Genomic DNA, 23207 nt, shown 5'->3' on the forward strand with positions numbered 1-23207 from the left:
AGTGCATATTTATATATCGATTTAGTGTTATGTATGGAAGTCAAAATACTACTTTGTTTACATTTTGCTACAATTATCACAAATTATGTCACATTCAGTGTTATTTTCTTCAGGTTAAGTATAATGTTGTAAAACACATGTTTTGCCTTTTTTTAAGAAGGAAAATTTTATACTTGTCATATGCCTTGAAACCCCCTAAAAAAAATAATAAAAAAAAAATAGATAAATTTAGTGTGACAAGGACCTTCCTAGTGTTGCTTGGCAACAGTGATGATTTCTTGATTATGTCTCTTTAAAAAATGTTAAAGTCTCATGATGATGATTGCTGTAGGTTTAAGTCCGGTCAAGGACTTTGGACTCTGTTACTTAAAGGCCCATTATGCCTCAGAAATGAATTTATTTTTATTTCTCAAAAGCTTTCTATTTTTTTGGTTAACTTTATTTGTTTCCAAAAAGTCACTCATTGGCTAGTTGCCTGAACCATTTTTTCATCTGGAGCTTTTTGGCAGTTTGTACAGTTATAGTAATTTAGTATTTTGTATTGAAGTCAAAATACTTTGTTTACATTTTGCTATTTGAAATTTATTTGTTTCTTAGGCATAATATGCCTTTAAGAAATCTGTCTACCTGGCTTACAGGAAGTTAATGGTTCTACCAGGGTGGCAGGTTATAAATGCCTGAAGTAATTCAAGGTCTTCCTTTCCCAGTTAAACTGGAAAATAACTTTATGACCTTAACAATGTTGGTCAACTGTCAAGATAATCTCACATATATCTTTGCAAGTGACATTTTATCCGTCATATTGTTAATGTAGTGTTAACAGGTAAAGATCAAATGACCTCACATTTTGCCATAAATTATTTTCAATTTCTTATTCTACTTCACATATATAATTAATAATCCACGTGACACACCGAAAATTCTTAAATATCTTGAATGTATCATTAATTGATAAAAGATATCTAATCGTAAACAATTTTCATGATTACTTATTGGTCAGTGAACATTTTTAAATTGTCATTATTTTGAAACATATATTTGATACAACTATGGAGAACTTGAGGGGAAAAAATGGGCATAATGACACTATAAGATTTGCATTGATTTATACATTGAATAATTTACTTTATTTTCTACAGATGAAGATAAAATAAAAGTTGACAGACAGTCTCCAGATCCAGTGAATGCTCTTTTCAAAGTTGATAAGGTGCATACTTCATCTCAGGTATATCATATTTATTTATATATATTCCTATAAAAGCATTTCTGCAATTTGTTTGATGTTTATGGTATTAGGAAATGACTATCTTGATAATTCTATATAGCTGTCATTAAATTTAGATAGGCCTATGTAGCCTTAGTGTTAAGGTCCTTATTTTAGTAGTTTTGATTTTAAAAATGAGTGAGATATTTACCTACCTTCCAAAAAGTTAATGTTTCTACTCAAGTGTCTGCTTCTTCTCTGATTATTCTCTGATAAAACTTAGAGGTTAACCTGCCACAATTGAAGCTAGTTAACCCCTATATGACCTTTCCAGTATATGTATGAGATTTAAAATCCAATGCAAAATATGAAAAAAGCAAAAAAAAAAAACAAAAAAAAGAAAATGAAATAAAGAGCCTAATGTTGAGCATTATAATTATGTAATTCAACTGTCTGTGTGTTTCTTAAGATACAATGTATGTAAATGATCAAGTTTAAAATGGTTTAAACTATCTAGCGTTCAGAGATAAACTTTTAAGATAGTAAGATAAACATTATTTATAGTCGGTTACGTTTAACAGTGCAAAACATAAGCTTTAAGATTTTTTTCTTTCATGTGATGGCAAGGTAAGAGGTAAGGCTTTTGTGGTGGCATGTTTTCTATAATATCACAGTTTTACACAATTTCTTAAAGTAAAATGTTATCCTTAATTTCAATGATGTATTAAACCAAACCTCTCAGAAATGAACCTTTCATGACTCACTATAAAAGTTAAATACTTATTAAGACTACCAGTGGTCATAATTGTGAAGTGGGCTTGTCAGTAGATATGGTTATCAAGGCTTATATAATTATCTTATAAGAGTGGTAATTTTATATGTTCATTTTCAAACAATATTTATTTTAATCTTCAAATACCATATTGTTTCCATTTAAAGGGCTCTGATTTTCAAAAGGGAAATTGATGAATAAAAAATCTAAGAGCATCGTAAACCCAAAATTAGAAAAACAACAAAAGGTTTTCTGACTGTAAGTCATGTATAGTAGTAATACATTGATTCAGATAATTCTTTTATACTTTTTTTACAGGCTACATCATCTCAGTGGCAAGATGATCTAGAGTCGTTACAATTCAGTTTTGAAGATTCAAACATGACCTCCACACAACAAAATGATTATGGGTTGAACAAAGATATTCAATTAGGAACATCAGACCTTCGGAGCCAGGATAATTATGATGGTGATGTATGTGATAAGTCAAAACAAGATGTAATTACTATGGAAACGGACAAACATGAAATATGTGATAAGTCGAATAAAACTGTGGTTGCTATGGAAACAGACAAACATGAAACATGTGATAAGTCAAATAAAACTGTGGTTAATGTTGAAACAGAAAAATCGATTGAAGACAAAGTAAATGAATACGATTTGAAGGAAAATGAGATATGCAATGCAATAGATAATGAAAGGTTAGATTGTAATAGTCAGGAACATCCTGTAAGTCCTCACATAGATTCTCCTAGGAGAGTGGGAGGAAAGGAAGTTAAAGACAAACCATGTGTGTCTATCAGTGAAAATGATAAAGAAATTGCTAAAGTAGTCAGTGATACAGGAACCAAACATATGAAGACATTGGGATTAAGAAAAACTGCAAATTTAAAACTGAGAACACAAGAGCATAATGCAAGTGAAAGTTTATGTTTAGGAAATGTTAAGAACTCATTGGTTGTTAAGGAAAAGGCAAACAAAGAGGCCAATGAACTAGACAATATTCAAAAAGGAGTTAATACTCCAAATGATATGAGAGAGAGCTTTGAGTTGGGGTCTCCAAATGCTCACAGCACACAAATTAATGAGATTGAAAATATAGAAGTTTCTGCAAAAAATTCATCAGTATTTGAAAGTACTGAAGAAAATGAAAGTCAGAGACAATTTGAAACAAATATCAATGAAAGTGAACACATGCCTGATAATACTTGGAAAGATTCAACAAGCCAGAATAGAACTGGTATAATAGTTTCTCAAGGAGATAGGTTGAATAAGGAACTAACTATTAATGATGACTGTTCTATGTTGGCACAGTGTCAAAGTATTAAAAGTGAAATTGGGGCTGAAATGGAAACCTCTCGCAGCTCTAATTCATGTAAGTCTTCATTGTCAGATAGAGATGTATCAGTGATGTTAAATTACTACTCTCAATCTTCTACCTCTTCTAAATCACCCGAGGACAAATGGCATAACATGGTTGTAAGACTGAATGACAAAAGGAAGAAATTACAAGCTTTGAAATATTTAGCTAATCGTATTTCTATGTCGAACAGTAGAAAAAACTTGTCACATGAAGTGAGCAATGATGCAGAAGGGGGTAAATGCCTCAAAGAAAATGAAATAAAACAGGAGGACACAAGCAGTGAAGGTAATAATGAAGTGAGCAAAGTTTCTGAAAATATAAACAGTACAGAAGAACTTGGAAGTAATTGCATTGAGCCCTTGATTTTTGGTTCTAAGGATGAACTCTTGACTGAAGTGAAAACTGAACCAATAGAAGATGAAACAGAATATAGTAAAATGGAAAGCACTGATACTGGTTATCCAATTGTAAGTTCATCATTAAATGAAAGTTTGGAGGAGAGTAGAAACAATCTATTACAATCAGATGATATGTTAGAAATGACTGACTTGGAAACAATTGATAGAATTCATTGTGAGACAATTGAAAGGTATAATAAAGCAAATAATAAATCTAAAAGTGAAAATTCTAAGCAATCAGATGCTGAAGGGTGTCGCTATTCTCTCAAACACGATACTGAAAGCATCAATGTGAGTGAAGAAAGACAGCATTTTAATCAGAGCCAAGAAATTCAAGACAGTGAAAATTCTGATAAACTGAGTGAGAAATCAAAAAAACGTAACCCATTTACTCCTGATTACTTTGAAATTGAGTCTGACAGTTGTAAAAGATCAAAAAGATTAGTAAGAAAAGTGATTTCATGTCGTGAGAAAGATCGTGAACTTAATTCTTGTAGTGAAGGGAAGTCTGTTTCTTCTAGAGCAAATGAAGGAAAGCCAGCTTCTTCCAAGTCCAGTTTTGTCCGCAGAGGAAACAAGTATAGTAACATTAGAAGATATTTAAACAACAAAAATGTGATATCAGGAGACAGCCAAGATCAGAACGATGTACAACAAGATGAATCAGGTTTGAACTATCAGAACGATGGTGTGAACCATCAGAACAATGGCGTGAACCATCAGAACGATGGTGTGAAGGAAGAAGCTATATCTATGAATGATAAAGATGTAACAGCATGTTCAACAAAGGAATCTGAGACTGCTGCCCATCCTTTATCTGAAGTTGATAATAAAATGCATCGTAAGCTGCAAGTAGTAGCTAAAGACTTTCATTCTACCAAACTAAAATATGTGTGCGTAGTAAAAAAACATGATAAAAGCCCTGTGGGATGTAAAAGTAAAGAAGATGGTACTGAAAGGGCACAAATGAATTCTACTGAATGGACCCAGATAGATGACAACATTTTGAGAAGGGTTTCAGAGAAAAACAACATCCAATGGAAATTTAAGAGAAGCATACATATAAGACTTGAAAGATGTGATAAAAAAGAAAATATATGTGGAAAAGTGAATAATAAACGTATTCCAGACAGTTGTAAAGAGGCAGTTGAAAATGAAAATGATTTGCATTGCTCAGGTGATGATAATAGCTCAGAATTATCGAAACAAAATGATACAATATGTTGTTTAGATAAAAGCTTAAATAGAGACGTATGCATAAGGCTTGAAAGATGTGACGAAAAGGAAAATATTTGTGGAATATCAGCTATTGGTGGTAATGATAGTTTAACAACTAGAGAGAATGTTTCCAAGAAATCAGACAAAACTTTTAGAATCCCTTTTTCTGGATATGAGCTTACATCAGATGATGAGAAAGGTTTTACAAAAGAGAGCAGTGATTCGAGTGTTAATAAAGAATACTCTGGTTGGGTTGTTTCAGATACAGAGTTTCCTAGAGGTAAAAAAGATAAAATAGTTTTATCTTTAAAAAGGAAGTGCAGACCTGTAGATGACTTAGTGAAGACATTTAACAAAGAGCTGGTTGGAAAAGATAAAAATGATCACATTGATGCGGAAACAATTGATGGAACTGATTGTTTTGATCAAGATATGGGTTACTTAGGAGTGCTTAAAGAAACTTATACAGAGAGTGAGGTGAATGTTAAGAAGAGTAAAGAGAATGATGTTGACATACATGAAGATGTTACAAACGGTGTAATAAATGAAGCTTCTGATAATATAAAACCAGCAAACTCAGAAGAAGGTGGTAGTCTTTGCGTGCACAAAATGCAGGAAAGTGAAAGTATAAGTCATCAGTTTTCAAACATTTTTACAAGCCCTCTGCAGGGTACACAACCTTTTGAAATATGTCAGTTTCCAGAAACGCAGGAATTTGTACCAGAATCTCCAACAAAATTCAATAACGAACCATTGGAAGTCAGTGTTTCAGGAGATTCAACAGAGTCAAGTATAATTCCACAAACACAACAGTTTGTTCCCACTTTATCTGAAAGTTTAGAGCTGACACCATTGCCAGAGGTCATGACAACAAACAATGACAAGAGTATTCCTGAAGTTAACTTATCTGAAAACACAGATAAATTATTAGAGGTTCCATTTCCAGGTAAAGGTACAAGTGAAAGGTGTGAAGGTTCTAAACAATTAGAAAAATCTGTTCCTGTAATTAACCAATCTGAAAACAAAGAAAAATCAGTTAAAAGTATAAGTGATGATTGTGAAAGCTCAAAAGAATTTAAAAAATCTAGTCCTGGAATATACCAATCTGAAAACAAAGAAAAATCATTGAAAAAGATAAATGATGGATATGAAAGCTCAGAAGAATTAGGAAAATCTAATCCTGGAAATTACCAATCTGAAAAGACAGATAAATTAGTAGATGTCTATTTTCATGGTAAAGATATTAATGATGGATGCGAAAGTTCAAAACAATTGGAAAAAGATTTAATGAAAAGTCCATTAGACAATCCAGCCCAAAAACATGACACATCAGTTAGATTGTCTTCACCTGAAAAGATGATCGCTTCAAAGATAGAACCATATACCGTAAATGAAACAGAAAAAGTGAGAAAAGATGAGAAGAGTGAAAATGTCAATCCTGTGACTTCAAGTGCCGAAACAATACAACCAGCAGTGGACATTGACAATGATATAGTTAATGAGTTGAGAAATAAAAAATTGAATGAATCAGCTGATAATGAAGCATTTACAAAATTGATCAAGAAAACAGAACATCAAAAAGCTCCAAATGTCACCTATTCAATAAGCAGTCAAGGAAAAACTATATTTAAAGTTAAACCATATAGAAAGATGGATTTGCAAAGGAAAAGGAAACTGTATGATGAAGATGAAGAAGTAAATTTGAATTATCAGACTGACAAAAAGAAACAGAGGTTCAATAAACAAGATTCAAGTAGAACAATTGATGGTATAAAGCAAAAGGAAAAGAAGCACACTACATCTTCTGTTATTGAAATGCTTGACAACACTGATAATTCTTCTCTTGATGATTTTCTGATAAGAAGCCCCACTAAGAAAGCAAAGACAGATTCATTAAATGTTAACAAAGACTCTGTTAAAGATGAAGGAAAGTCTCCTAAAGTTGGAGAGAGTATGAATTTAAGAAAACCTTGTAAGACATATGAACCACGTAAAATTTACATAGATGGGAATTGTTTTGGTAATAAAGTGTTCTGGCAGAATTTTGTAGATTCTCCTTATCCAGCTACTGTATCTTGTGAGACAAAGAAGAAATGTGATATTGAAAAGACAAACAAGACAAAGTCTAGTTTAGATTCTAGTCAAGGCTCTGAGAAAAAAACTAGTCACGAAAGTGTCAAAGTTGGAAAATCTGCTGAATTGAATAGATCGTCAGAGTCTTTATTTTCAGCAGAGAATAATGAACAATGTAAAGATAACTCTAGTCCAGATTCTGTTAGTTTAATACCTTCCAAAAAACAAGCAGTATTAAGCGATGTTGGTGCAAAAACTAGTTCGAAGAAACCAATTGATCAAACTAAATTGAAAGAACCTGTAAAGGTGTTAAATGATATTGAAAACAAAGGAACCAGTAGTGTTTATAAAGGGCCTGTAAAGGTGTTAAATGATACTGAAAACATAGGAACTAGTAGTGACCTTGTTTATAAAAAGTCTGATAGAGGAATAAGATTCTACAGAAAAAGAAATGTAGAAAATGATATAAACATTTCAAATGATGTACCGGAAAATCCTGCAACATTATGTTTACAGGAAGGAACAAATATAGAAAATAATGATAAAAGTGACAATAAGATTGGAAAATATTTATTCAGGCATTCTGCTGGAAAGGATATGTTAAAAGATGAAGATACAACAGGTTGTAAAAATATTAAAGTAGATGACAGATTGACAAGTATAGCAGGCAAGAAATCTTCTGTTCTGACACGGGTAGAGGCGGTAGATAAGAATGAGTTTATAGAAGATTGGCTACTGAAACATAAGAAGATAGGGGAGCAGACTGAGCTGTCACCTACAGGTATTAACTTTTGTTTGTTGCAGAAACAGTAAAAATTGCAATCAAGAGCTGCTAGTTTAAGGTTATCTTAAAAGTATTAGTCAAAACATTTTTGTAACTTAATGTGAAGGAAGATGAAAATTGGTTGTCTTGTTTATATGCAAAAGTCTATTAAAGATATGCTATGCTTAAATTCTATATACTGATAATTGCTGCACAGTCTCTTTGTAAATATAAAATAAACATGTTTGACTTCACACAAAGTAGATATATTATATTTAAAATTCTACACACTATAGGTTGTGACAATATGAATATACGTATAGTGTCATTTTTTTTTTAAATTAAAGAAAATTTAGAAAAAATGTGTAATGATCACAATTGTCAAAATAAACGCACGGTTGTTCCAAATTTTTCACAATTTGGACAGTCAGTGAGTGGATCAGTGCCAATAATTCTTGTATGTCAGACTTGTGTTTCCTGTTAGTTTTACCCATGTCGGAAATTTCATCTGGCATGGGGGTGGGGGTTGCATAAATAGGTTTTTAAGTTTGAATAAGTTTAATTGTAAATATATTGAACTCATTGAATAAATTCAACACATTTTAAACTTACACACATTCAATATCCTCTATGTAATGCCAGCTGAAATCAACACTTACATATTAGGATGATGAAAATTAGAAACATCTGCAGATGTTACCATTCTGTATAGCAGGTAACAAATAAAAGATTACATTTGCCCGCAGCAGAAAAAACTGAATGAAATGCCAAGCTTAAGCTTCAGTTATCTTACAAAGTGTTCAGTTTTCATCCTTTCAGTTTCATCATTAAAATTCGTATAAAAAACTTAATATCGGGTATATTGTTGTGTCAAGGGAATAAATAAGTTTATGAATATTTTGTGAATCACTTTTACATTTTTAGATTCAGAAACTCTTGGGGTATCATTACCCTCATATCAGCCTGTTAGTGCCGGCTGTGAGCAGTCACGTGATGCTGAGCTGAAAAATGAGAAATCTTTCTGTATCAATGATGGTTTAGATGAAGAGCAACAAGGGAAAGATAACTCTAGATGTGATTCAAGTTCTGCTGAGTCATCTGACAGTGTTAATAGTGAAGATTTAAAGAAACCAATGTCAGCTGCTGCTAGATACTTGCTTAAGGTAAAGGTGCAATTTTGTTCTTATATATCCTGTTATTTAAAGACATATCCTGTTGTTTAAAGACACATTCTGCCTCAGAAATCCATATGTTTTTAATATCTTTAGAAACGTCAAACGTGCGTTAAAAATGTTTTAATAATAGGTTTAGAGCATGTTAGATGTTTAACAAATGAAGAAAGAAGTACTGAACATGCAGTTATGTGTCCAATGTTAAATTGTCATAAAGAACACTTATGACAAAAATTGACATGATTAATTCAAATATGACCTTGTCGCTATATTCAAATATAACCTTGTCGTTTCAGTGACCTTGACTGTCAAGGTCCAGTGACCTTGACTGTCAAGGTCAAATATGACATTTGAATTATATCATGATTCAGAAAATTAAGCTTTCTAGGAATATTCTTTACTACAGTAGTCTTCCTTCAATGTGTTTGACTTTAGAAATAAGAAAATGTTGTGCATGGCCCCAGCTCGGAGTGGCTCTTGCAGCAAATATGATCAATACTAGTTTCATGAAAATAAAATAAGGATCATTTGATACTGACCCTGATTATATTCCTTTAGAACATGTTCCAAGGCCTACTTACACAACAACTAGGGCCTCAGTGGGTGAGTGGTTTAGTTTGCTAACTTCAAATCACTTATCCTTCACACCAGTGGGTATGAATCCCATCAAGGATTTTGTCATGTGAAGCTAGTATACTGAAGGTCAGTGGTTCTACTCTGGTGCCCTCTCAAACCTGAAAGAAAAATGCACAAATGTTTCCTTGGACTTCCTCGATCAATAAAGATAGAAACTTACTATATGACCTTTACAGTGTTAGTGAGACTTATGATCCAACAAGTTAATAAATCAGTCACAGCTAGGCCTCCTCATCTGGCACCAGTACTGGTTAGTTTCTAGAAGGGGTCCTGAAAGTTTACGAAGTGAACTTTAAGCTTTCATTTCAACTGTTCTAACACATAAATATGTTTCAATTGTTTGATTAAACAAAATCTTCATTTCTCTGTGCTTGATTTCTTTACTTTACATAAAATAGTTTGTAAATGTTGTTTAGATTAAGATATGATCCAGTGAGAGCAAGATATACATGTACTGTGAAAAAGTTTGATTTTAAAATGTTATAAATACTAAATTGATTTTATTTTCCAGTTTAAAAAAGCTCAAAGAGAAAAGAGAAAGAGAAATAGGCTGAAGACAAAGTTAGAAAGACCAGCAGCAAAGCTTGTTTGAAATTTATACAGATACATATACTGTTCAGTAATTGAAATTTGGAGTGTTGACTTCTGCTGAATTTTCTTATACATGTATTATAAATCATGGATCAAAAGAATTTATGCAGTGATATACTAGTATGAGCCGCGTCACGACAAAACTAACATAGTGGGTTTGCGACCAGCATGGATCCAGACCAGCATCCACAAGTAGAGTAACTGATAGCGAACAGCATGGATCCTGGTCAGACTGGTCATTATATGTGGTTTCATGTGTAAAGGTTGTGAGTTGTTTACAGAGCAACGCCACAATAATGAAATTATTTGAAGTCTTATATAAGTTAATTTACAGGGTATTAAGTTATATCTATTAAAATATCTTTATAAAGTTCATAAAATGGAAAATTCATGTTGTTTTCCTAATCTTATGGTAGATTCTGGAAACACTTGTTAACATAAATGAGCCCTGTCATGACAAACCAACATAATGGGTTTGCGACCAGCATGATCTAGACCAGCCTGTGCATCCGCACAGTCTGATCAGGATCCATGCTGTTCGCTTACAAACCCTATAACAAGTAGAGAAACTGATAGCGAACAGCATGGATCCTGATTAGACTGCACGGATGGGCAGGCTGGTCTGGATCCATGCTGGTCGCAAACACATGTTGGTTTTGTCATGGCGCGGCTCAAATATCACTGTTATTGTGTATGCACAAATTATGTACTAAAATAGAAAAAAATGTAGTGGAATAATATATTATGTTTACTATTTTAAGTAGGATTTTAATATGTCATTTGCTCTTAAGGAAATATATAAACATATTTCTTTCTTACAGATATTTTGAAATTATTTCTTATCAAACTTTAAACAATAATTTTGTTAAAATATTGCTTTATACACTTTTAGTTTGATATATCGGTTCCTTATTAAAGCTGCATGCCTCCAGATGACCCAAAATATTTCAAGAAAATTAAACTTCGAAAAACCATACTAAATCTTTAAGAAAAGTAAACAAATGAAAGATTCTAGTGATAATTTATATCATATGTGCAATTAATGACTGTATTTTGCAGTATTTATCACCATATTTCTACTGCGTTACTAACGCAGTAGGGGCTATTTATGCATATTTTGACCTCTTTTTGGTAATTTATGTGGATTTTAAGTGCTGATTGTAATGTGTCAAGTACTTTTTTTGTTCATTTCACAATATTTTACCTTTAAATACATTTTCAAAATTTTCATGAAAATTAAGATGAATCGGGAGGCGTGCTGCTATAAGCATTGAGTGTATTATATGATGATATTATTTTATGTGCTACATATAATGCCATGTATTGTTTTCAATTTTTACTTGATTTGAAGAAATAGAATGAAAGTATGCCATGTTTTGATTATTATGGAAACTTGTCACAAAAGCATGTTGCTAGATTTGCTCTAGGTAATATAACATAATAAAAAGAAAATCTTTTATGTATAAGTACAATATATAAATATTAATATAAGGCTGGCAAATATTATGCTTATTTATTTTTTTGCATTGTTAATAGCAACTTTTAGACTTTTTTTAAGTTGTACCCTTTTATTTCTATGTAAAGAGTTTCTTCTGCTTTAAATTTGGGGCTTCAACAGTTCAAGGGAATCTAATTTTTCAATACTAAAACTGTACAGCCAGTTGTGTATTGTCTAGTTAGGGGTTGGTTTGGATTAAACTGCAGATAGAAGGGGCTGTAAACTAATTGTATAGACAACTAACTTATTCAAAGAGTTGCACATGTACAGTATTGCTTGAAGACTTATATGATTTTGTTTATAGTTGTAATACATGGAAATATTGTTGATTTTGAAAATGTTTAGTGCTTTAGTATAAATCTCTTTTCATCTTTATTAAGAACATCTGTAGCATATAATGATCAACCTGTGTTTAAATATTCTATTTGTATGTTATTTTTAGCTCTCCTCAGCACAAAGTAATTACATGTTTTACATATTAATCCACACACATTAAACACCATCTCTTCCTAAATCATATTGTAGATTATGGCCAAATTTCTTAGCAATAATTTTTCAGTGACCCTCTACAATCGTTTAATAATACTGCACGTTTGTAACGTCACTTTTCATTGGTAATCGTGACGTTTATATAGTTTTATATACACGGCTGCTGTCGACTCATGAAGAAATCTTACTTTTTTCTTTAAAAAAATGATACTTGCTGTATTATAAATTCGTAATAAAGATTGTTGACAGGTTATATGGCCGTATATAAACGGCTGTTTGCAATATAACCCTCGCCTGGCGGCTCGGGTTATATTTACAAATAGCCGTTTATATAGGGCCATGTAACGTGTCAACAATCTTTATAACTAATAATATAAATGTTTATTCTCAAAAGCTAAAAGTTTTTGTGTTAAAAGTGGGATCTTTAAAAATTATCACTACAGAAACTAAAATGCCAAGAGCATATATATTTTACTGGTTGTGTGAACCAGGTATCAAAATTTGCCCTGTCCTTGGGTCACTTTGTTCACATATATAGTGTATAAGAAGACATGTTTATATATTCTTGTTTGAAATTACAATGCCCAGAGCTTTGATATTTGTTGATGCCATATTGGGTGGTCTTTGCCCTATTCTTTTTATTTCAAACTCACTTCAGAATTGATCGAAATAATATAAAAGAACCTTATTTTTATTGTATGTTTTTTTTCATTGATCAAAAGTTTTATAACTTCTCATTTCCCATTAATAGATCTTTAATCTTGTTTGTTAATAAAATACTGTTTTTAGAACAATGATTACTCTGATAATGACACAAATAAGATTTTATTATTTGAACAATACTTACTTTAATGAGAGATGAATAAATAAATTAGCATTAAAAATAAATAGTTACTGAAAAAAGGCAACTCAAGAATTATATAAATTATTGTCACATTCTTAAGTTTTATGCATGACACATTAAGGCAATATACATACTATCTTGAATCTTACATAAATGGCAAAAGCCTTTTCCCCAAACTATTACTTATTAGTTTTTTGTGTGTACAATTGCCTACTTTACTTTTATAAAAAATAAATATATTAGATTTTATGTTGTTGTACCAGCCTTGGATAAATACTCCTTTGTTCAACATGGAATAAAAAAAAGATAAATAAAAAGTCACTTTAGCTTTTTTTGTCTATATTTGAGTGTCTCTATACTGTATGGTTTATAGCAATTTTTATATTACCCCATGTCTGTTGCTTGTCTACTTTACATACACCCATTGACAGTCTATATGAACTACGTAAATAGCCGAGGTGTATCAAGTGAAAAATACGAGTTGTTTCCTTTATCTTCCTTCAACTTCTCTCACAACACCACTGGGCTGAATTGAACAAAACTTGTTTATAACGCTCCTTTCATGCTCCGATCCGGAGATGGGGCGGGCGTTTAGGATATCAGAATTTTGACTCCTGGCCTCCTCTGGAAAACTAGAACAATGTCAACCTCTTTTCAAAATGCATTACACCTTATCAGAATTGTTGGATCCTGTCTGGTAAAAAATCCTGGATCTGCTCCCTTGAATTGCATGCAGCTGTGCCAAAGTTGTACAAATTGTTTTGCTTTTGCTAAATATTTTAAAGGCATCTTCTCCCAAACCACATGGTACAGAGCTTGTTCAAACAAAACTAACTTATTATTTTTCTCTTTGAAACCTATTAAGCATAATAAACACCGAGACATAATTACATTTGGCCAATTGCATTGGTTTTATTCTATCGAAAAATACTGGAATAAATTCGAACATAAAATGAACTTTGCTTCTTCTCACTCCATACGTCTTGAATGAAAGCATAACGTAACTGTCAAATATAAAAAAAATATAGTTCCATCAAAATGAGCTTTTTGTATTAAACAAAAAAACTGATACCAGTGTACGGAGTGGGAGGGATGGGATGGAAAAAATAGACATGTGAACAGAGCAATGCAATTGACATTACGCCGCCTGTCAATCAAACTGGCAGGGGTCACAGAGATAAGCCAATCAGCGATCGTTATCAGTTCCACGCTGAGATGCCTGCGAAGTCCACCATTTTCCTTAGACAAGCTACTTGTCTAAGACAATGGTACAGAAGTATTTTAGATTGAAATTATTTAAAGTTTCTGTCAATTTAAAGTTTTTTATCTATATAATTATTAAGTAAACTGACATATTGACAGATCGAGTAAGTTAGTTTATCATACAAAAAGTCAATAATTTCCTACATATGGAAATAATTAGTACGAAACATTTTTCTGGCTATAACACAATGCATTGAAAAAAGGAAAGGGTTTAAACAAATCCACTTTTTTATTTCCATTCTATCTATTCATAATCACAGTATAAGGTCCCAGAATATCCAGAAGATATGACATTTTTTTGTTTATAATGTATAGCGTCGATAAAAACGTAGCCATAAAATGCAAATATAATGAGTTAATACAGTAAAAGAATGGGTGAAATTATTTTACCTGAATATTTCTATTAAAGTTCAAAAAATTAATATCAAACATTTAAATTGATCTACTTAATACGAAACTAATACCAATAGCATCATGTCTTATGTATGTGAAGCTAAATTTTAAAGAGAATAACGATGTGCTTTGTCGTGAATCATATCAAATGTATTTTAACAATACATTATCACATACCATAAAAAGATAAGAAGGGCATGCATTATTCTGAATCAATTTTAACAATTCATGAACAAATTAATTAATTATCTAAACTGAATTTCGCACATAAAAACCGAAAATGATTTTGAATTTTATTTGTGTCACTAATATAATTCTACTGTTTTTGTTTCGCTACTTCAATTTCAAAATGAAACGATCATAGCATAATCATATACTTTTCTACATATAGTCCCTCTTTGAATTTTAAAGACATTATTATACATTATATAATTTTCATTGAAGTAAACAAGAAATAAGACGATCTTTGTAAAACGCTTCATGCGTCATTAATAAGTGAATGCAGATACTTTATTTTACTTTTTTTAAAATACCATACTACAGTTATACACTGAGTAATAGATCTACTATTCAATAAAACCATTAAAAGCATCAAAATTTTATATATACAAAATTCATATAAGATAAATTCATTGGTAAAATTAGTGCCATCACAGTTTTGGGTACCGTATTTTGTCTAAGGTTCTTACTGACCGGGTCACGTGAATCAGTGGGCGGAGCGATTCCTACTCTGGCGTAATGTTTGAAACGCACATTTCGATACTTTATATAGAAATGTGATACTTTTAGTTAATGCACAAAAATATCGTCAATCTGTTCATTTTGTTACAATTTTTACAGCCATTCTGTGATTTTTTATTTTAGAGTAGCCTATTTGTTTTGTTTATTTTTCTATTTTATTGTCAATGAATTATAAATAAAATTCTAAATAGTAAGTATGAGATGTTGAATACTGTATGTTTCAAATATAACCAAAATCCGTCCTTGAACAACCAATTTATACCGAAAAATGTAAGTGTCGGGTTATAAGTGCCAAACTTTAATCACTGGCTGGTAAAGTTTCGACACCATGTTTCCATGCCCAAAAACACCTTTTGCGAACATTTTGATTCATGTCAGGAATACTCGGGTATTTTGCCGACGTTGAACCGAAAATCATACTATAAATGATCATTTCAGCTTATATCTCGCCAGTTCCGGATGACCCCTGCGAGCACCAGCCTCCATTTCACGGATGTCTGAGAGTGTGTCCCCGGTAATAGATGTGTCCTTGGATTTTTCTGGTATTTTGTCGACGTTGTGCCGAAACTCGAACTGTGAAATGACCTTTTTTCAATTCAAATCTGGGAAGTTTAGGCTGGTCTCTATCAGACCCATGCTCGATTGCACAGACCTCATATGGTGGGATGGTCAGGGAATCTGAATTTGTCCGCTTGTATAGGTGTATCCGTTGAGAAGTTTGTGGCATTTGCTGACGTTGAGCCGAAAATTGTTCTAAAAATGGTAATTTCAGCGAAAATAAAATGTTTTTTCCCAGACATATCTATTCTTAACGCCTGAGTCAAGGATAAGACGTTTTTGCCGGAATTATAGACGATACCGACAACGGTTAAACTAAACAAGGACTTTTAAAGTAAAACCGAAGTGAACTAGGCCAGTAATTTCTCCTGAATTGTCCATACACTCCAAAGAACCGCATCTATTGGTGTTACGTGGCCGTCCTGATCACTATTCATTTAATTTAAGACAGAATAAATTTACACACGTGCTCGTGTTATATCACTATGTTGTGAAATGAACTTGATTATTATAACTCCCAACAACAAAACATGGTGTCAGAAGAAATCTAAAATTGATTTTATTGTATTGGAATATTATGAGAACATTGTAAGAAAACATTAGAAATTAACATTGTCTTCAACTTTAAAATGGAATTAACGAGAATTTCACCACCATTAAAGGATTAATTGGCAGTCATCTTACCTGCCAGAAACTTTTGAGAAATTTGAAAGACCTGCAAAATTGATGTTTACAGGTCCATTAAAAGGAAAGTCGGAACAGGAACAAATATCATATATATTGCTATGGGTTTGAGATCAGAAAATATACTCAAAATGGTCAGACATGTCCGAGAAAGTGAACCTTTGCATAATTTTTGATCAGTTCAGGGCGCATGTTAGACCTTAACTACATCCCAATTTTCGCAATCATGAATTCTTCAACGAATTTCAAGGAGATTCGTTCATTACATTCTTTTGGACGTATAAAATGGAATTATTAAGAAGTTTACGGAACAGACTGAATGGGTAAATATTCTGGTAATTGTAGAAAAAAAACGCATAAAAAAGAATACGAGTATGCCCAGATTGAAAGCACTCAATGACAAAATTCAAAGACCGTATTAGCTGCCAAATTAACTGACGCAAAATATTTCAGCGTGCTTGACGTTACTAAAGATTACTGGTCCATTAAATTGACAGATAAATCTTCAAATCTGCATAATTGGTATTTTATTCAACATAAAACAATGTTAGATTATATCGTTTTTCCTACATTTATTATATTTCTCTGCAATACATTCTTTCATCAAAATAAGTAGGTACATTCAAAACAGTAAAATGATGACTTAGAAAAATAGACTCCATAATATACAAATCTATCTATGTAATTCTAAATATAAATCTTAAAAAAGAACACTTTCACATTTGTTACTGTTTGAAGGAAAGATAAAGGCATTTGAATTGAGCACTTTTTATTTAGAAATTACACAACATCGGCATTTTCCCAAGTTAACATTACTTGCTTATCTTATATCGATAGCTAAAGATAGAATATCTTAATGTATATACAGGTGAATGCGATTAAATTGACAAATAATCAATAATGTAAGCTTAATAATCTTAAAAAAAGTATGTCGTCAGGACATTACATAAGCAGAGGCCGACCTAGACAATATGTCATTAAATATATCAACAAATAAAATTTGCCATCGAAAATAAATTATGATGATACCTGAAAATGATGAGATAAATGAAATAAAATACAATTAGTTATTTACAAGAATATTCTTCTGAAAGAGGGTTGGTACATATCATTGAAAATTAATATTTACATGAATACTATAAAACAAGTTTAACAAATTCTGTAATTTTTTTAAGAAACTGTTATAGGTAATTTTTATAATCTTTTAACTAATGTAAATCTTTAAAAGGTTCTTTTACAATAAAGCTCCTGGTGATATGTTCTTCCGTTTCAGGTTGGTTAGTAAAACTTTTCATACCAAATGTATCAATTACTAATTTATTCTTAAAATGTTTATAAGCTATTGTTGACTTTATAATGTTCAAATATTTATATTTAAATACTGAAGTGTCATTTATAGAGACAAGTGGATGAAGTTTTGATAAAAGACTAAATTTTTCGTTAACATTGAATTCAAGTGCTATCATTCTACTATAGAGAAATGTGTTTGAATTTGGCACTCGAAATTTAAATGATTTTCCATGCTGTATCAAAAACGAAATAGCTGTACTTTTATACAGTTTATGCAGCTTGAGGCATAACTTTCTTGCTAACACTAACAGTTGATAGTTTCTTACATCGTCCAAACTAAAACTTGATTTTCTTTTACAATGATGGATTTTTGTAGTTTTCATCTGTTTAAATAATTTACTAACTTGATAGAATTTGGCAAGAAATGGTTGCAACAGCTTCTTAAAAACGTGACATCCATGTTCTATATCTTCCAAAGATAAGATAGGTTTTATGGTTGTTTGGAACATTTTGTTGTGCTGTATCAGTGAAGCTTTTCGTGAATTACAAGAAACTGATCCCTTGTTAAAGTATAATGATTCCAAAAGATGTATCTTAGATAAAATATTCGGTATTTCTGACGATAAATGATAGCCTAATACCATATCACAACTATGAGTAAAATCAATGACACCTATTGAAAATGAATTTTTAAAAACTTTGGAAACCAAAATTGACTCTTTTAGCAAATGTCCAGAATAATATGGCGAAAGGGACAACGAATTTGAAACACGAAATAATGGTTCAAAAACCTTAAGTTGTGGGAATTTATTCAGCATTGACCAAATAAACCATTCCTCTGCCTGGACTATTGGATGTGTAAAACCGTAATGCTCACCAATCAAAGAAACAACGGAATCTTGGCGAAAAAGTTTTGCAAAATACAATGGTGTAAACTCATTTTCATGTTGACAACTCAATATTTTCTTCCCGACCATTTTTGCAATAGTTTCTAGTGTTTTAGCCAGTCCATTTACTGCCAATAAATGAACAAGAGACAATTCCCTGGATTTTTCATTACAGAAAAATTTATAATTCAGTAATTTACTTTTCTCCTGCAAAACTTCCACGAGGAATTTATCAGTACATTTTGCTTGTGTTTGACTGGGCGGATAGTCATCACATTCGATGTAATTACGTTGGTCACTTTTTAAACGAGATAACATTGCCATTAAGAATACGTCTTTTAAATTAATGTGACTGTTTGTTATGGAAATGTTTTCTCGCATTAGAATTCTGGCTGACTGAACGTTACCACCGATTAAAGAATAATGAAATATGTTAAAACCGTTTTCATCAGGGCAGTGAAAAGCATATATTTTTTTATTTTTTGTGAAAATGTTGTAAAGGAAATAACTTATGTAAAAATATGGTAAACGAAAAATAGAATCTTTATGATGGTGATTTAGTAAATGATAATGTAAAGGGGAAATTAATAATGGTTTATTACATGAAATGAATGAAAGCGGTTTATGGCGGGCAACAACAACGTGCATAAAAACTGTAAGAGGATTAATATTACTTTCAATTAAAAAACTTTGCAACTTTTTTACGTTTACGTTTTTATGATAAACCAAAACAGCATTGAAAATGTATATACTTTTTTCCATTATATATTTTAATTTCGGCTTAATGAAAACACGGTAATCTTCAGCAGAGAATATTTGTATCATAAACAGCATTGTAAGCTCCCATGATGACATTATCTTGGGATAATCTTCATATTTTATATTAGCAAAAGTAAAATATATGTCGTAAAATAAATCTTTATCGGGAAAAATCAATGGGAGCGTTTTGTTGTGCTCCTTTACAGCAACATCAAACGGATTATTTCCGTCATAATCATCTTGTGATAGCATTAGGGAAAAGCTTTCACTCTGCTGTTCTTGCAAGTATACCACTATACGAGCATGGCCGTTTCTAAGACAATAGTGCAAGATGTTTCTACCGGAATCATCACGTGCTGTAATGGAATGAGATGATGTCTCAAGCAAGTAGCGAAGAATATACAATGATTGTACGTGATATTCCATTTCTTGATTGCCGACAAAACCATCGAACTGTCTTAATACTACGTAATGTGAAATACTACGTCCAAAGTCGTCTTTTATATCTGGAATTGGTTTCTCAAATGAGTCTGTTAGAAATGACATACTTATATATTGACCAGATATTGCAGCTATGTGATACGCAGTTGAGCCATTTAAGGCCAATGTATCTGTCAGTGACAAAGAAGTGCCATTTTGTGACGAGATAAAACCTTCTACAAACAAGTCAATGAATAAGATATTTTGATTTGAAGCAGCGTAATGGATCGGAAAATTTCCAAATTTATCTGCATGATTCCAATTCACATGAAGTTTATTCTGGATTATATATAAATAAATATGTTTACTTTGCACGTATAATGCTATGACATGAGATACTGTTCCACTTTCAGGACATTTATTTGGCAGTTTAGTGATTAACATACCTTCAACAGTATTTAGATATTTTGGAAATCTTCCACATTTGTCAGAAACTAACTCTTTGGTTAATAGGTGATACAGTTCAGTACGATTGAAGCGTACACTTGCAAGCGCTGCAGTAAAACCAAATGCGTCATGACATTTACGTGTTTCATAAAAAGTTTCAAGGAGATATTTAGCAACATCCATTGAACCTGTTTCGATTGCAGTCATAAGTGGATTTTGTTTAAAAACAATCCACCAACTGTCTAATGGTACAATAAGATGTAAATTAACAGTATCATTTGGAAATACAGCAACACCGTTTTCAATTAAGTGTGACTTTTTAAAACGTGTTACATTTTGTAAAGCTTCAAAGGAGCGCTTGTCGGAAATGCATTCAAAAACAAATCCATTCGATACAAGCCATTCTGCAATATGTTTATGATTTCGTTTAGAAGCGTAGTACATACACTCATAGAAAAAGCTTTTAGAATGAAGGCTCTTCAAGAGTCGGACAACATTTAAATGGCCATTCTCACATGCAACATGGCCAGCATTCAAACCCATTGAATTTTTGACGTAAATCAAAGAATGGCTTTTTGCCAAAATATATTTTATAGTTGAAATATGACCATGTTGCGATGCAATATGCAATAAACTGTATCCTGAATAATAATACAGCTTCATCATTTCAAGCTTATTGAATATGTCATGCGAACCTATTATCATGTGACGTTTAACAATAAAGTTAAAATCAGCACCTTTTCTATATAAAAGTTTTAACTGGTCGGTATGTCCTTTGGCTGCTGCTACAAATGATGGTGTAACATTTCCTTCATTTAAACCATTTACGTCTTGGAAATGATGTATCAATAACGCAAGTGCCTGAACACTCGGCGTTTTCCAAATTAATTTATGTAATACAGGCTTCTTTAGTAATCCGTTACAATCTAAAAATGTTGACGTGAGAAATGTTTTTTCTAAAGCTGAATTTCCAGAGTTTGCAACATGAATCGCTAGATTAACAATATATTTACAATCATATCCAGACATCCTGCTGAATAAATAATTAGATATCAAAGTGTGACCATACGAAAGAGAGATTTGATAATTTTCATTTTGCTTATCAGTGAGCCAAAAATATAAAGCCTGATGAGATATGCGAACATCTTGATCTATTCTTAGAAAGAAGCTTAAGGAGTTAAAATATTGATCAAAATCAATCGCTGTTAATGTTTTGTTTGAAGATTTAAGAATAGCGAATATTTCTGATTTTGAAACAGGATTCATCGTTGAACAAATGATTTCCAATATTGATTTAGGGATCTTATAAGATGAACTGCCAAATTGTCTGCTGAAGTTTATGTCATAAATATCGCCTAGATCTTCAGGAAAGACAGGGATAGTTCCATTGTCGTTGTTATCGATAATCCACTTTAGAGCCTGGATTATATAAACGAAGTTTCCTTCACTTTCCAGAACAACTTTGTTTATAACGTCTTCGTTAGTGTTTTTAGGAAATGATTTTTGAATAAAAAACTTTATGTCCTCTATATTTTTTGAGTCAGATGAGTTAAGGTATTCAAGCTTCATTTTTCTTAGCAATGTTGAATGCGTAACATTCCTGGAGGTAATAAGAAACTTTAGCCATTTCGGAAGCTGGTAAATTCTATTTGACAAAAGGTCTAAAATAGTATTACTATCTGAACTCTCACACTCATCTATTGCATCTACAACTACAATCCACGGTGTATCTGAAACACTAGATAACTGTTTCAGTGGTATAGTTACGCCTTGATCAAAGCACGCTTCGGGTTCTTTGTTACAACTATCTCTGTTAAACAAAATGTGACTCTCGGGTAACATTGATACTATGTTTCCGTATTCTGCACTCTTTTTTGAGAAGAATCCAACAAGTCTGCGTATAAATCGCTCTGGTAGATGGGTGCTTCTCACGTCAAACTTGCAAACATGAAATGCAACAATGTGCTTATGAATATCTCTGGCTATATTAATCGACCCCGGACATAATAATTTTGAAACAAATGCAGATTTACCATAACCCATTTCAGCAACAAGTACAATACCATGGTTTTTACTGCTATTCAATCGAAACAAATCGTTCTGCAATTTTTCCATTAGCCATTGACGACCAACAAGTGACTTGTGCTCTTTCAAATACCCAAGCAGTGGAAGATCTTGAGAATACGGTACACTGTATTGTTCAGAAATGCATGCTGCAAAACAAAATAGAACACAACTCTTTACAGTAAACTAGAGTTAGCTAGATAACATAACTTGTAAGGCCCAATAACGCATAATGCATATATTCCAAAAAATAATATAATGGACAACTACTTAATAAATTGGAGAGTATTAAAGGGATGTCTCAAGATTTATAATATTTAAATCCTCTTTAAAATAAATTTCTCGGGTTATATATGTTCGTTCTGAAACGGGTCTCCCCTTTTGTTGATATATTATTTCTTTCTTTGTTCATGTATCTTCACCGCAGAAAGAATTGATATATATTTATATTGTTATGACCAACGTTATATAGCAATAAAATATTACGGAAAGTACTGAGGCTTACCTAAAACTTTAATAAAATCTGACAAAATTGTGAAATAGAGAAAATTAGAATTCCTAAAGGAAGCCCTACACGGCAAAATTGAAAATGTTGCAGACTCGGTTTGATTTAGCATGTTCAGGTCCACGCCATCTAGCACCGTCTCAAGCAGAATTCAACATGAAATGGTGAAATTTTG

General features: G+C 31.9%; 2 protein-coding genes across 2 annotated transcripts in view; one reads left to right on the forward strand and one right to left on the reverse strand.

Annotated features, from left to right (window-relative positions):
• The first annotated feature begins 299 nt into the window (after window positions 1-299).
• On the forward strand, window positions 300-13839 carry LOC132743239 (uncharacterized). The gene is made up of 5 exons (XM_060731775.1): window positions 300-327; window positions 1140-1225; window positions 2295-7809; window positions 8716-8954; window positions 10111-13839. Exons 1-5 carry the CDS (start codon window positions 300-302, stop codon window positions 10189-10191), a joined length of 5949 nt encoding a protein of 1982 aa, XP_060587758.1. The 3' UTR covers window positions 10192-13839.
• A 3384-nt stretch (window positions 13840-17223) lies between these two features.
• Window positions 17224-23207, reverse strand: part of LOC132743241 (uncharacterized) — a 38908-nt gene continuing 32924 nt past the window's right edge. The window contains exon 6 of the mRNA XM_060731776.1: window positions 17224-22676. Coding sequence (XP_060587759.1) covers window positions 17869-22676 — 4808 coding nt within the window. The 3' untranslated portion in view covers window positions 17224-17868. The remainder of the gene's footprint in view (window positions 22677-23207) is intronic.

The sequence above is a fragment of the Ruditapes philippinarum genome, unplaced genomic scaffold (genome assembly GCF_026571515.1).
Source record: "Ruditapes philippinarum isolate M1 unplaced genomic scaffold, ASM2657151v2 ctg3459_1_1_1_1, whole genome shotgun sequence".
Taxonomy (NCBI): Eukaryota; Metazoa; Mollusca; class Bivalvia; order Venerida; family Veneridae; genus Ruditapes; species Ruditapes philippinarum.

Bases quoted from the DNA above. Each gene is read 5' to 3' on its own strand.
- LOC132743239 (XM_060731775.1), top strand. From the start codon at position 300: ATGTTAAAGTCTCATGATGATGATTGCT. The intron at 328-1,139 runs GTAGGTTTAAGT...TATTTTCTACAG, and splicing joins GTCTCATGATGATGATTGCT to ATGAAGATAAAATAAAAGTT. The intron at 7,810-8,715 runs GTATTAACTTTT...TTACATTTTTAG, and splicing joins GACTGAGCTGTCACCTACAG to ATTCAGAAACTCTTGGGGTA.